Below are 14,254 nucleotides of genomic sequence, written 5' to 3' on the forward strand. Positions count from 1 at the left end.
CCATGTTTTACAACGTGTGATCATTTGGAAAGATAGCTCTGGAACCACTCCACTGCATGCCAGCCTGAAGTAGTGTGCCAATAAGGCGGCAGTGGCCCACACTATCAAAAGCCTCACTGAAATCAATAAACAGAGCAGCGCAAATGGACTTATGATGATTGGATACCTTTATGTCTAGTACCTAGACATAGCGTTTAGTCCTGAAACTAAATCGCATATCAGTTGGAATACAGTGTGAGGCCAAGTGTCCTTTCAACTGGGATGCAACCCATAACTCCAGGATTTTTGTAAAGATTTGAGATGAGTCTGTGATTGTTCATGTCAGATGGGTCACCAGCTTTCAGCGATGGTGTGACATGAGCTTTTCTTGCATGCAGCTGGTACCTCATTTAGAACAATTGACAAATTGACAAACTGAAAACAATGACCAGGGCTGCAGTTTTTTTAATAAAAACCATCCATCAAGACCAGCGGTTGTGTGTAAAGCATGCGGCACTTCTGGGACATGAAAATATTAGAATTCAAAACTGCGAATTATGTGGAACATCACTGTTCCCCCCTGAATTGTGTGTGTGTGTGTGTGTGTGTGTGTGTGTGTGTGCGCATAGTAGACAGCATAGAATGCATAACTGACTGCACAGAATAGCTGATTATTCTACATAGCTGGCTGCTCATTATGGTCTGTATAGTATTATTATAGGTAGTTATTATATTATTCTGGTTACAGTAGTCTATGTCTGCATTGCACAGTATTGTGAGGTATAACAGAGCACAGTATAGCACTACTGTATATAAGAGTACAGCACAATATAGTGCAGTATCACACAGTACATCTCAGTATGAAGCCACAGGGTGTCGTGAAGCGTTTAGTGCAGTTAATCCATCAGCAAATGCATGAGTAACTGCCTGTTTGCTTGCTTGCATGCATGCCTGCCTGCCTGCTTAATAACCCGTTTGTTTCTGCTGCCGGGGGCTAGCCTAGCCTAGCCTAGGTGAAACTGGAAGCTGAGTACACAAGTCTTCCATGCCAGTACAGAGCTAAGTCACTAAGACTGTATCTACTGCATCTCCATGTTGGCAGCCCACTCTAACTGGTTTCCACTCATGGCACCAGGCTAAACCAGTAGGGGATCTTGGAGCTGCAGTGGTCCCCAGAGGTGTTATTAATCACACAAACCACTGCCCCACTGCCATGTGGGTTATCTCGGGAGGATAGAAAGCTAGGGCAGTAAACCCTGATTCCAAATCTGCAGATGAGGATGCTACCAGAACCTTACTACTGAATTACATCCCAGAACCTCCCTTTGGCATCAATGAGAGGCTGATGACCTGGTGCATCCCGCTTGCTGAGGGGGTGCTCCATAACCCTCATCAGTGCACACACCCCCATGGGTGACTCAGGCAGTGACAGAAAGGTAATCTTCTACAGGTCCCTAGATCTGCTCATCCACAATACACCCAAATCAGACAAGCTCCTCCTCATGGGAGACTTCAATGCTAGGGTTCAGAGCACTGTCGCTCGATCTTGGTACAAGGCAGGCGTGGTGTGGGTAAACTGAACCACAACCGGTTTCACCTACTTTCATTCTGCTCAGAACACCGCCTAGTTGTAACAAACATCCTCTTTCAATTGAGAAGTTGAAGAGCCTCCTGGCAACATCCACGCTCCAAACACTGGCACCTACTGGACTACATCCTCATCACCTACTGCCAAAGTGACAAACAAGAGGTCCTTGCTACCGGAGCCATGTGTGCCTTTTGGACTGACCATGGAATGATTAGGGCCAAACTCCACATTGAAATGCCCCTTCACCACAACAGATCAGCCCCTTCCAAAAGGCTCAATCTCAGTGCCTTCAAAAACACTGACATCATACAACAACAACCGCCATCTTCCCTGAGGTCCGGAGATGGCGCCCTCCTCATCAAGAACAAGCACAAAATCCTTGACGGATGGGCAGAACCTGTCAGTGCCCTCCTCAATCACACCAACCCCGCCATCCCCCTCAACGGACTCCCTGACCTTCCTAATGCCCTCCTTCTTGACTCTCCACCCAAATTCTCAGAGGTTTTCCAATTGATCAGAGAACTGAAGAACAACAAGAGCCCTCAAGTCCTTAAACAAGGTGGATACCTCCTCTGCCACCATATATTGCAGCTCCTCGGATCCATCTGGCAAAACGAGAGCATAAGAGCATAGTTTGGAAGGACTCCAATATTATTGCCATTTACAAGAAAATATGTGACAGAGCTTCCTATTGCTAGAGCAGAGGCATTTCTCAGTTGCTGGAAAGGTTCTTGCATGGATTATGCTCTACAGACTAGCAGAGCACATATCTGAAAACATATTACCACAAACACAATTCAGAAAAGGGAACTGTTTAACAGACATGGTCTTTGTAGCCAAACAGCTTCAGGGGAAATGTTGTAAGCAAAGATCTGGACTTGTTACATAGCTTTTATTGACCTGGTTAAAGCCTTCGACACATCAACCGGGGGCCCACCAAAGAAGCGTCGGCGTTCCCAGAAAGTTCCTGAACATGGTAATGGCCGGCATTTATATAGTGCCTTATATAGTGTCTCATGCACCCATTCACACCCAATGGTGATTGGCACCAACTAGCTCGTCAGGTGTCTTGCTCAGGGACACTTTGACACACCCGGGGAAGAATCGAACCGGCAACCCTCTGACTGCAAGACAACTGCTCTTACCGCCATGTTGTGAACATCCTTCAGGAACACCGTGCAGGAACGCAAGCCACAGACCGGTCGCAGCCTCCAATCAGAGCCATTCAGCGTCACAGCCGGGGGTCAGGCGAGGCTGCGTTCTCGGCCCTGTCATCTCCAATATTGCGTGAGCCACAAAGCCAAAGCCTCGGCTGCATGCCTGCCCGACCAAGGCCTCCGTTTACATGAACGGTCGGCATCTCCACTCTCCTATCGGGCTGTGAAACACGACTCCCATACAGGCAGAAGATCCGGCGCACATCCCGGGACTGACCATGTTCCCCGTAATGAAAACGTCGCTGCCGCCAACATTCTAGTATAAGATAGATAAGATAGATAAGATACACTTTTATTGAACCCCGTGGGGTAATTTGTCCTCTGCATTTGACCCATCCTAGTTACCTAGGAGCAGTGGGCAGCCACAGTGCAGCGCCCGGGGAGCAATGTCTATCGAGGCCCTCCATGCCACACTCCTTACCATGTAAGCAGGACGCCAGCCCATCAGCTAGCCAGGAGTGCTGTACGGAAAACTCTGAGCTGCGGGAGGTCAGAGGAGAAGGTTCGCGGACTACAGCGAGGATCTGCTGAAGAGGTCTGGAGTCAGGCCCTTCTGAATTTGAGTCTGCTGCCCTCTGAAGGCCGGCCTGGCGGGCTCCGGTCACGTGGGCGGGCCAGCTAACGCGGCGCACAGCACTGCAGAGACGAGACGGCGCGGATGGGCTGCAGGGACTGACCCGTCCACATCTCAGCCCACGTGCCCCACCTGCAGCAGAGCGACTGTGTCTCATGCGTCGGCCTTCACGGCACTATGAATTGGCATCGATGGCACCGGCACTGACCTACATTCCCCTAACTCCCCTTCCCCATGGAGCAGACGTCATCATCGCCTTACGATGCACAGCCATGGTAAATGGTAGCCATTTTTTAGGCCTTTTTCAGCTTTATTGGACAGTATATAGTATAGAGAGACAGGAAGAATGGGAGCGAGAGAGAGGGGAAGACATGCGACAAATGTGGGACGGTCGGATTCGAACCGCCGACGTCGCGGCTCGCAATGAGCATCCGGTCAGTGCTCTACAGGCTGCGCCACCGAGACACCCCATGGTAGCCATTTATATAGCACCTTCATCCTAAGCACTGCAAAATTGATGCTTCTCATTCACCCATTCATACACACACTCACACACCGATGGCGATTCGCTGCCATGCAAGGCACCAACCGGCTCGTCAGGAGCATTTGGGGGTTAGATGTCTTGCTCAGGGACACTTCGACACACCCAGGGCGGGATCGAAACCTGCAACCCTCCGACCGCCAGACGACTGCTCTTACCGTCTTACCTCCTGAACCAATGTCGCCGCCGACAGTTGTAGTACAGAATAGCACAACAACGTACAGCATTGTGTAGTGTTGTATAGCGCAATATAGCAAAGAATAGCACAGCACAGTTTAGCATAGTATATTACATCATAGCATAGCATAGCATAGCACAGAGAAGCCTCACCTCTGACAGCCCACACATAGCAGGACGATGAGGATGGTGACAACGAAGGCAGAGGCTGCGGCGATGGCCCCCAGCACCAGGACCTTTCCATACGGAGGAGTGCTGAGGTTCAGTCCGTCCTGCATGGAGGCCATGGGGGAGTGCCGAAACACACACTCACACTCTCACACACGCGCACCCGCACATACGCTCACACGGGCACGCTCATCGACACGCTCACGCACACGCGTGCGTGCACGTACGCTCACACGTGCACGCTCAACGACTCGCTCACACGCATGTACTCGCACGTGCGCTCAGACACGCTCAGACATGCGCGTACACACGCACTCACTCTCACACACACACACACACACACACACTCACTCACTCACTCACTCACTCACACAGTCCGCTCCTGGAGATCAGGGATCTGGGGGGAAAGTAAGAGAGGTACTATCAGAGTGGAGCCAGGGTAACACGTCGTGAAAAGCAGAAAAAAGACATCACTACATACAGTACGAGAAGCTGTGATGAAAATTAAGTCAACACAACCCACTCCTTCCACTGAAATAGCCAAAGCCAAGTCTTAGAGAGGTAGGGAGAGAGAAATAGAGAGAGCAATGTACAGGTACATGAATGAAAAAATACAGAAGTAAGCAAAATATAGCAAAAATATTCTATGTGTGACTGAACCAGGCACCCCACGTAGCAGTAAGTTGAAAAATGCTCAAAAACGAAAATATACTTGTAAACCCTCAAACTAGAAAGCCGGGACGATTTAGGACAACAATGATTAATACTAAACATCCAGTAAAAATGCAACGGCATTTTAAAACCTATAAAAGTCAAGTCAGCGATGTCCTCTGTAATCACCATGAGGTCCAGCAAAGCTGAGCTGAGCACAGACCGCCGGCCCTTCAGGCAAACCCAGAACATTACCCAAACGTTCACACAACATTGCCCAAACGTTCGCAACGACATTAGCCAACCTCATCGCGGAACATTACCCAAACGTTCACACAACATTACCCCCACACCGTCGCAGAACAAACAGATGGCGCATGACAAACGAAAGTTCCGCGATCCCCCCCCCCCCCCCCCACATATTCACTCTCAGACCCTGGAACAGGGAGAGCAAGTCCACGCAGTCTGACAGTGGCACCGGTGACACATACAGAACAAGGAACCAGCAAAGCGAGACCCTGTGAACACGGCCTGGAGCTGGCGCCGGGCATACGCGAGCAGAGAGGACAGACTGCGCTCGCCCTGCAGTCTCGAGCGCCTGAGACACGACCGCTCCTCGTCACACACGCAAAAAGTGCAACAGGAAGGAGGGAGAGAGTGGGGCTCTCCCCACACGCACACTCCCATCACACTTGCACACTTGTTCGCGTTCTCATGTGCGTGGCGTAGGTGTGTCCCGTAGGTTTCTCGAATATTCAAACGTCGGAAAGGTGCCACCAAAGAAACAGCAATGTGAGAAAAATATTTTGCAAAGATGCGAATGGGGTAAATTTATATTTTCTTCGTATCATTATGGTACTGTTAATGCTAATGTAGTGTCAGCAAGCTTGGTTAATTCGGAATTAGTTAGCAAGCCCACATCCACCATGGAACAAAAAGTGTTTCTCAATCGTTTTATCCCCGCAGACTTGCTCACTATATGCAGATTTACGTACCACATCACAATACGTAACCAAAGTGTGTAAGTACCCAAGCACGCTTAGCCGAATGTGGAGGAATAGGACCGCCCAATACAGTCCTCCAAAGCACACAGCTCTGCAATGCTACCCAACATTCCCTGCTCTGCAGCTATAACCACAGTTGACTCAAAGTGCAACGACCGAGAGAGGCTAAACCTAGAGGCTAAACTGCTCCGTGCTTAAATGTGCTTATGCAGACCTCAGCTGCTGTTTTTACAATGGGCCCCTATGGGAAAGGTTTTTTGTACAATGAGCTGTTGACCCACAGTTTTTGAGTCCTTACTGGGTTTGTACAAGTTTTTGGGCAGCCTAAATTGTTAGGTACAAAATTGAAGGTTTATTTGGGCAAAATATATAGCTCTAAGGCAGAGAAAAAAGCAATTTATCTCACAGTTGCTCACCATCCCACAGGCGCAATGTCTTGAATTCTTTCTCTGGCCTGTCTCAGAGAGGAACACCTAACTACACAAGTGCATGGCACTTCCCGGCCTCAGCTAGGCTAAAGCAGATTCGAAGGTTATAGGTCAGAATGCCATCTTTCTCCTTCTCCATCTTTGACTGCCTGTTCTGCAACTAAACCCATGATGATCTGCTCTCCAGCTCTACCCACAATCCCCTGCTCTGTTACTGTACCCACAATACCCTGCTCTCTGACTACCCAAAAATACCCTACTCTGTACCTGTATCCACAACACCCTGCTCTGTGACTGTACCCAGAATACCCTGCTCTGTGACTCTGCCCACAATACCCTGCTCTGTGACTATACCCACAATACCCTGCTCTGTGACTCTACCCACAATACCCTGCTCTGTGACTATACCCACATGGCTGCCTGACCTGCGGATCTCCCCAAAACCCCCTGGTGTGCAAACTTACCCACAATCCCCTGCTCTGTAGCTCCACCCACATTCCCCACCCTCCTATGAGAAAACACTACAGCCTGAGAGACAGCGAGTGACACAACACCGCCTCTCTTGCGTCTTACAACACTCACGTCTCTACGTCAATGTATTTATTTCAACTATAATTATTGTAATTTGTAATTGTAATTGTAATTGTATTGTCATTTTTTTTTTGTAAATTATTATAGCTGCCGTCATAGTTGTGTTTATGTGAAACTGCATTATTATTGATCCACCTGTTCCATCTATTCATTCATGTTATTCAATGGAAATGGGAGAGAGAAAGGGACAGTGGGAGAAAGAGAGAGAGCGAGAGATGGAGTGGGAAAGTGGGAGGGAGAGAGAGAGAGAGGGAGAGAGGTTTTATGCCTTTGAACTTCAGCCACCCTACAGACTGCACCACATGTTCCGCCAGGCTGAGTATTTGAATCTGTCACAGAACAAATGCCTTTACATGCCAACATGCCAAAAGTGCAGAGTCAGCTTTTTTAATGGGAGAAACTCTGCACACTGAATTCCCATGTACAAATGAAACAGAAAATGGGTGTTATATAGAGGACAAAATGTCACAGTAAAACCTTATAATCCAATTTAAAGGTGGCAGCTGCATTTTGGAAAACATGTAAGAACAGACCCCTCCCAATCCTGTCACGCCGAGGCCCAGCACTGCCAAGAGCTGAGCGCAGTTACAGAACGAGGGCCCCCCAGCCAGAATCAATCCCGTTAAAACACGGCAAAAAGGAAAAACTATATTACCTATTGAAGAAAATTCACACAGGCACCAATGTGGAGAACTAAAATAGCACTAGTCTGTGGACACACTAAGCAATACTGTGCTATGCTATTCTACACCGTGTTGTGCTATGCTATTCTACTGTATGCTATGTAATACAGTGCTGTACATTATTGGCATTTGGCAGACACTCTTATCCAGAGCGACGTACAGTTGATTAGACTAAGCAGGAGACAATCCTCCCCTGGAGCAATGCAGGGTTAAGGGCCTTGCTCATGTGCGGATCTTATTGTGGCTGCACCGGGGATCGAACCTCCGACCTTGCGTGTCCCAGTCGTGTACCTTAACCGCTACGCTGCAGCACTGTATGACGCAATAAACTGTGCTATGCTATAGACCAGGGGTCTGCAACCCTGGGTTCTGGAGAGCCAGAGAAATGGTCTGCTGGTTCTCATTGTTACTCGGCCACTTAATCAGTGACAGCGGTCGATTACCCAGTGGCTTCACCTGGTCACCTGCGTCTGAACCGGGGTGCAGACCACTGCTACAGACCCCGTGAGCGCAGCCTGCCCGCGGGGACCAGATCTGGACCAGAACTCAGGACTGGCTGCCCAGAAAGGACAGGCTGCACTCACAGCATCATTAGCAAGGCAAGCGGCCCCCAAAAGGCCCGGTCCTCATCCTCAAAAGTGCAAGCATAAGAAAGAGCAATGTCCCGATGAGACCAGGACATCCAGCACATCGGCGTGATGCCATTTAGCCTGGCCATGGGCACAATGGGGGCCTCTCCCCCTGGTAGTCTCCAATGGCCTGCTCCACACACTGAGACCAGAGCACAGTTACTTCCTTTAAATTCCTTCAGATTGAGATTCACTAAATTAAAGTGAAATTGTATTGCCCAAGTTCACGTTGTCTGATCTTATTTACAATAATTAATAGGGCTGCCAATAATGTTGGCAGCTGTGGTTTTCAGAAAAAATGAGATTATACTAAATAAAAAAACATTAAAACATATGAGAGTAAATGTATTGAAATAAATATATGTAATTCCCGTATGTTCGAACAGGAAATATACATCATTATCGATGTTGTTTTTATATGCAGCGTTTTTTGTTTGCATTGTGTGTTTTGCCATGGTAACGCAGTGGAAAACCTACACAGCCAAGATTCCGCCAGTATTTATGGCATAATAACTGACAGGGAGGATGCACAATAATCAACACATCTGCATTAGTGTCAGTGCAAAGCCCCAGATTTAGCTCATTTCCACCCATCTGTAGATTAAATGCTTTTCTTCTAGTTCGGTGAGTTCAGCAATTAACAACATTATCCGTCTCATAATTTGTAAACAGTAATATTACAAAGACAATAAGCAATAAGGAAAATGAGAGCAGATAATAGACAATAATAAAATGTGTGTAAAATACAGTAAAAAGTATTGTCTTCATAACAAAGAGAGAAAAAAAAGCATTAACAAGAAAAATCCGCAAAGTAGATAAATATACAGTCCCTCTAAGGTTCCCTCCAAACCAAACACACAGATATAGGACATGGAGGAAACAGGAGTCACGGGGATCAGAGGGATATGAACACTGAGGAGGAGGAGGAGGAAGAGGAGAGCAGAAGAGAGGAAGAGGACGGCAGATGATGAAGAGACAGATGAGAAGGAGAGGGGAGAGGGCAAAAAGAGGGGGATGACAGAAGGTGGGTGGACGATTAGCCTGTAGAACCTGTGGCAGTGCGCAGACAGCAGACTCACACCAGCAGAGGCCAGCAGGGTTTCATTCCACAGCTCCACGCTGCACCGCTTCATTATTATATGATGATTATTATTATTATTACTCCCTGCATTTATGTGGCTCTTTTCTCACACTCGAGGGGGAAACTCGCCTCAACCACCACCGATGTGTTGCCACTCAGGCACCCGCTTGGGTGATGCGAAGGCAGCTATTTTCAGCCAAAACGCTCGCCACACACCGGCTGAGCTGGAGAGGGAGAGAACCGTGTTTTTAGCCGATTAAATCAGGGGGTGATGAGGTGGCAGGTTGTGAGAGAGAGAGAGAGAGAGGGGCATGGAATCTAGCCAGGACACCTGCAGCCCGAGTCACTACAGGGCTAATGCCATTTGAGCCTCACCTGGACAACCCTGAGCGTCCACATCGTACGACTTGGAAGAGTGTGTGTGTGCGTGTGTGTGTGTGTGTGTGTGTGTGAAAGAGAAAGCTTGTGTATAACTGTGTTTGTGTGTGTTCATGTGCGTGTGTGTGTCTAAAGGCCTGGAAGCAGTTTGAGACAGATTAATTAGTATCTGTCGACACAGCAGTGTTCTCAATGGAGTAGAATGAATATTTTAAAGAGGATACTGACAGTGCCACAAGCAAGAGAATGCTATTTGTGCGTGTGTTGTGTGTGTGTGTGTGTGTGAGTGTGTGTGTGTGTGTGTATGTGTTGTGTGTGTGTGTGTGTATGTGTTGTGCGTGTGTGTGTGTGTGTGTGAGTGTGTGTGTGTGTATGTGTGTGTGTGTGTGTATGTGTGAGTGTGTATGTGTTGTGTGTGTGTATGTGTGTGTTTGAGTGTGCGTGTGTATCCCCAGTGTTTAAGCAGGTGGAAGAATGAATGAGGTGAGAGTTATTGCAGCAAAGCTTCGCTCTCTCCGAACATAAAGCTCACATTCACCCAGGCGTTTATGGTGATCGAGAGGGGCTTTTATTGTGAATGGTTTAGCCTGGCCTCCAATGTTTGTGAAAGAGAGATGCTTATTGCGAAGGATCTTATTCAACATGAAAGCGAGATGCTCTTATCCCAAGGGAATGTGTTCCTCACCGTCACTCCCGCTGGCTCAAGCACTTTTAGAGATTTGGCGTTCTTTAGCCAAACATGGAACAGTGTCTCCCTGGCCTTCAGACATTGCTGTATAATAACTTTAAAATTAACCTACGGCTCAGAACTGAAGGAGGGAGAGTCTCACAGCACAGTGGGGTCAGGAGGAGGAGGTGAGCTCTCTAACTCCACCTGAACTGCGGTCAAGATGAACCGATGCTGCACAGAAACACACTCCCAGACGCCAGACTCTGAGTCTGCGCTCCGGGAGAGCAAACGCTGCACCGCTGTCAGAGTATCAGGAGGCCAGAGGCCGCAACGGTGGCCTGAGGTTCCCTGAGCCAGAGAAAAAGAGGATTCTTTGATTTAAACCAATTCCGATGTGCTGCTGTACAGAGCAACGCCGTTTGAGTCATCCAAATACAGGTCAGCGATTGGCAGCAGACGGCTCAAGGTGACGTCATTGCCTACACACAGGAGACGAACGCGATTGGCCCCCTTACCCCGGCGACCACAGTCTTTAGGCAATCTCATTGGCTGCCGATGGAAACGTGCGCACACACACACACACAGCAGATGAAGTGCTGCCATTGTTTGTCGCATAGCGCCCCGTATGGCGGAGAGATGAGTGGAACGGCCCTGAATAATCAGCACAGTCATCGTCCCCAACCCGGCCCACTGACACGCGCTTGTCATTTACCGCTAATAACGTCAAGGCTGAGCGCGCCGCGGCCTCTCTGAGAGAAACTCCTCGCATGCGCTGGACATCCCCTCTCGCTAGCACAACACAGCAGAGACGCAGAAATCACACTGCATTATGGGCGCCACACAGACACATAACATTAATAGCACTGGGCAGACACTTTTATCCAAAGCGACTTACAGTTGATTAAACTAAGCAGGAGACAATCCTCACCTGGAGCAACGTAAGGTTAAGGGCCTTGCTCAAGGGCCCAAAGGCTGTGCGGATCTTATTGTGGATCCTACACCGGGGAATCAAACCACCGACCTTGCGGGTCCCAGTCATGTACCTTAACCACTACGCTACAGGCCACCTGTATGAAGACACCTGATCCAGGACCAACCATGAAGCATGAAATACCAGGATTCAATCAGGGTTTGTGTTTAACCATGGCCCAATGACATTTTTTTGCATTGTTTTGTGATGGATTCAGTAAAATGGTCTCATAAGATGACTTAGCAATTCAAGAAGTAATCTTATGGGATGTTACTCAGAGCTAAAGTTGAAGGTCAAAAGCCCTGGCCCAGTCTGCCTCCTCCTCCTCCTCCTCTTCCTCCTCAGACTGGGGCCCATCATGCTTCACAGGAGGCCAATCCAACCGGGACCGTGATCGGAGTGCGCGCTGCAGTCTGAAGGAGTCGGAGAGCCTGTTTTCACTCACACAATCCCAACATTAAGGTTTCACTTCCCAGAGGCATGAGGCTCTTCTGCCATTTAATTAGCTGAAATTGGTTATAACAGTTTTTTACGGTACACCCAGGTTTTTCATCTTTTTTTGGAGTTGCTCCTGGGCAAGATTCTTTTTCTTTTTCCCTCACACGGGCAGAGATTAAAGCCGGCTTTTAAACCGTAATGATGCAGAATTTACGCTGCAGTGTAAATAATGCAGGGGGCCGTTCTAAATAATGAAGGCAGCGGAGAAAAGGATCCGGACTGACCTTCTCAACCCACGGCGATTATTATTTATTTTTTCTTTTGGCAGGCGGCTCGTGCGCAGCCATTTGCAGGTCCGTGACGGTGTGACGGATTCACCGCATATCAGACGAGTGACAAGAACAAGGAGGGCACCTCTTAATGCAGTGAATCAGGCAGGAAACCACGAGCCGAAAATGCAGTCAAACAGGAAAGCACAAGTAAAATATGAGCGCACAGAAAAAAATTGCACAGCATTCAACAGCGGCAAAATGTCTTCATACACAGAGAAACATAAGTCTAACAGTACCATTAGCTTGTACAGTAATATGGTAGCCCCCTAAAACTGCATCTGTATGCTCCTTGGTATAACAAGGCTGTGTCCAAGCCAGACATTCCATAAAACATGAAAACCACTCTGCTTTATAAAAGTATACCTTTTGTCTAAAATATAGCAGATATTCATTCACCATGGGCAGTTTAACATGCAACGAAGTCTTCTGTGGTATATTTGTGTATGGTTAAGGTGGACGTTTAAGGGTCAAGGGTCATGGCCATGTTGTCACCAGGGCAAACACACCTGTGTGAAATTCCCCTTGCTCTGAGCCATCGCACAGCTTGAAGCAGTGTTTCGGGTGGTGGGAAGATAGGCAGCACTGCTGGTGCTGTAGGATGGTCGAATCACAGTGGCACGTCAGTCAGAACATAAGTCAAACCGCAGAGAGGAGTTGTCTTTGCGCTGATTTATTAAAGGACTGGGAACAGGGAAGTGGGTAGGCGCGTGTGCGGTTTATGAATAAGATTCCGCAGAGGATTAAGAAGGATACCAGCGACGACACAGGAGTTACAGGAATTACAGCGGAATCTTTAGGATTTCCGAGCAAATCAACAGCGCATCATCACAGTTGAGGACGTGACCGCGTGCGTGTGAAACGGGGAGGTTTATAAATAGCGTTGCGGGATTGTTTCAGCGAAATTGCGAATCAGAAAGTGACAGTCCATTGATTGGTGGAGGCAGGAGCCCACAATAAGGTCAAAGGGACAGCCTGTGGCAGGATAAAGGACAGAGGAAGTGTGTGACATTCATTTTTATCAAAAAACATCTGAGCACACCTCTTACCTATATGTCTCTCATTAGAAATACCTCAAAGCGATTAAAAAACAATCTGGAGTTTCCCCTCACCTTGTCAGACTCTTTCTGTCTACTCTGGGCCAGAACAGCACAGACTCAGCACTTCAGATAGGTGACACTGTTCCCCAAACTTTATCCCAACGTAGAGTCAAACTGGGAGCGTAAATCTGCATTCTCAACAGTGGGGTACAAAAACGTGGGCACCCCCAGTTTAAATGTGTTACAATGAATCTGTATGTGACTGAAAGCAAACCTGAACTCTAAATAAGACATGAGACCTTTCTGCAAATTATGAAGTAAAATTGCTTTATATTTTCATTGTTTACTGTTTAGAAATGATAAAAACTGGAAAAAGGCCCTGTTTGGGAACCCTTATTTTTGATGATTACTAAGGCCCAAACCCAGGTGATTTACTCGTTAGGCATTCAATGAGCCTGAAGTAACTTTTTCTAAAATATCCAACAGCAGTGGCTGTTCTGTCTGGTGTTAACAACCATGGGTTCCTCTGAACAGTTGTCCAATGATTTCAGATTGAAGATGGTTCATTTCCACCAAGAAGGAGAAGGCTACAAAAACTCTCAATGTTTCAAACTACAGATTTCCACTGTCAGAAACATTATGAGAAAATGGAAGATAAATGGAATGACAAGGCAAGGTCTGGAAGACCAAGAAAGGTTTCAGATAGAATGGCCCGAGACCTGTTGAGAAATGCCCAGAAGAACCCACACATCACTGCAAAAGAGCTGCAAAAATAAACAATAAACAACAACAAAAAGCTTTCTTTGCACACTACTGTATATTATAATATTTCCATCTAAGGTGTTTATGAATGCCTTGGGAGAGAGGGTTTAATCAGCATAGGCTTGCACCAAGATGGCTGCAAGTGCATTTTGTGATGCAGTGCTGCAATGTGTCAGTCTGAAAGAGCACCTATGGGACACCGTTTGCCAGCCTGAGCCAAGATGGCACCAACTCCATTTTGAGTGTGAGGTGCGACTGCTACGCAGTTGAGATGAAAAGGGTTCCTTATGAGAAGACGTAAAGCACAGACAACCTTCAGTAGTCTTCTCTTTCAGTTTCTGAATGAGGACCGCCCA

At 47.6% G+C, this 14,254-nt stretch overlaps 1 protein-coding gene across 1 annotated transcript in view; it reads right to left on the reverse strand.

The window, feature by feature from the left end:
• si:dkey-70p6.1 (uncharacterized protein LOC570575 homolog) overlaps positions 1-14,254 on the reverse strand; it is a 37,251-nt gene that overhangs the window by 10,042 nt on the left and 12,955 nt on the right. Inside the window, exon 2 of the mRNA XM_061219996.1 lies at positions 4,230-4,641. Within this exon, the coding sequence (XP_061075980.1) occupies positions 4,230-4,363 (134 nt within the window). The 5' untranslated portion in view covers positions 4,364-4,641. The remainder of the gene's footprint in view (positions 1-4,229; positions 4,642-14,254) is intronic.

This window comes from Conger conger, chromosome 14, assembly GCF_963514075.1.
Source record: "Conger conger chromosome 14, fConCon1.1, whole genome shotgun sequence".
Classification (NCBI taxonomy): domain Eukaryota; kingdom Metazoa; phylum Chordata; class Actinopteri; order Anguilliformes; family Congridae; genus Conger; species Conger conger.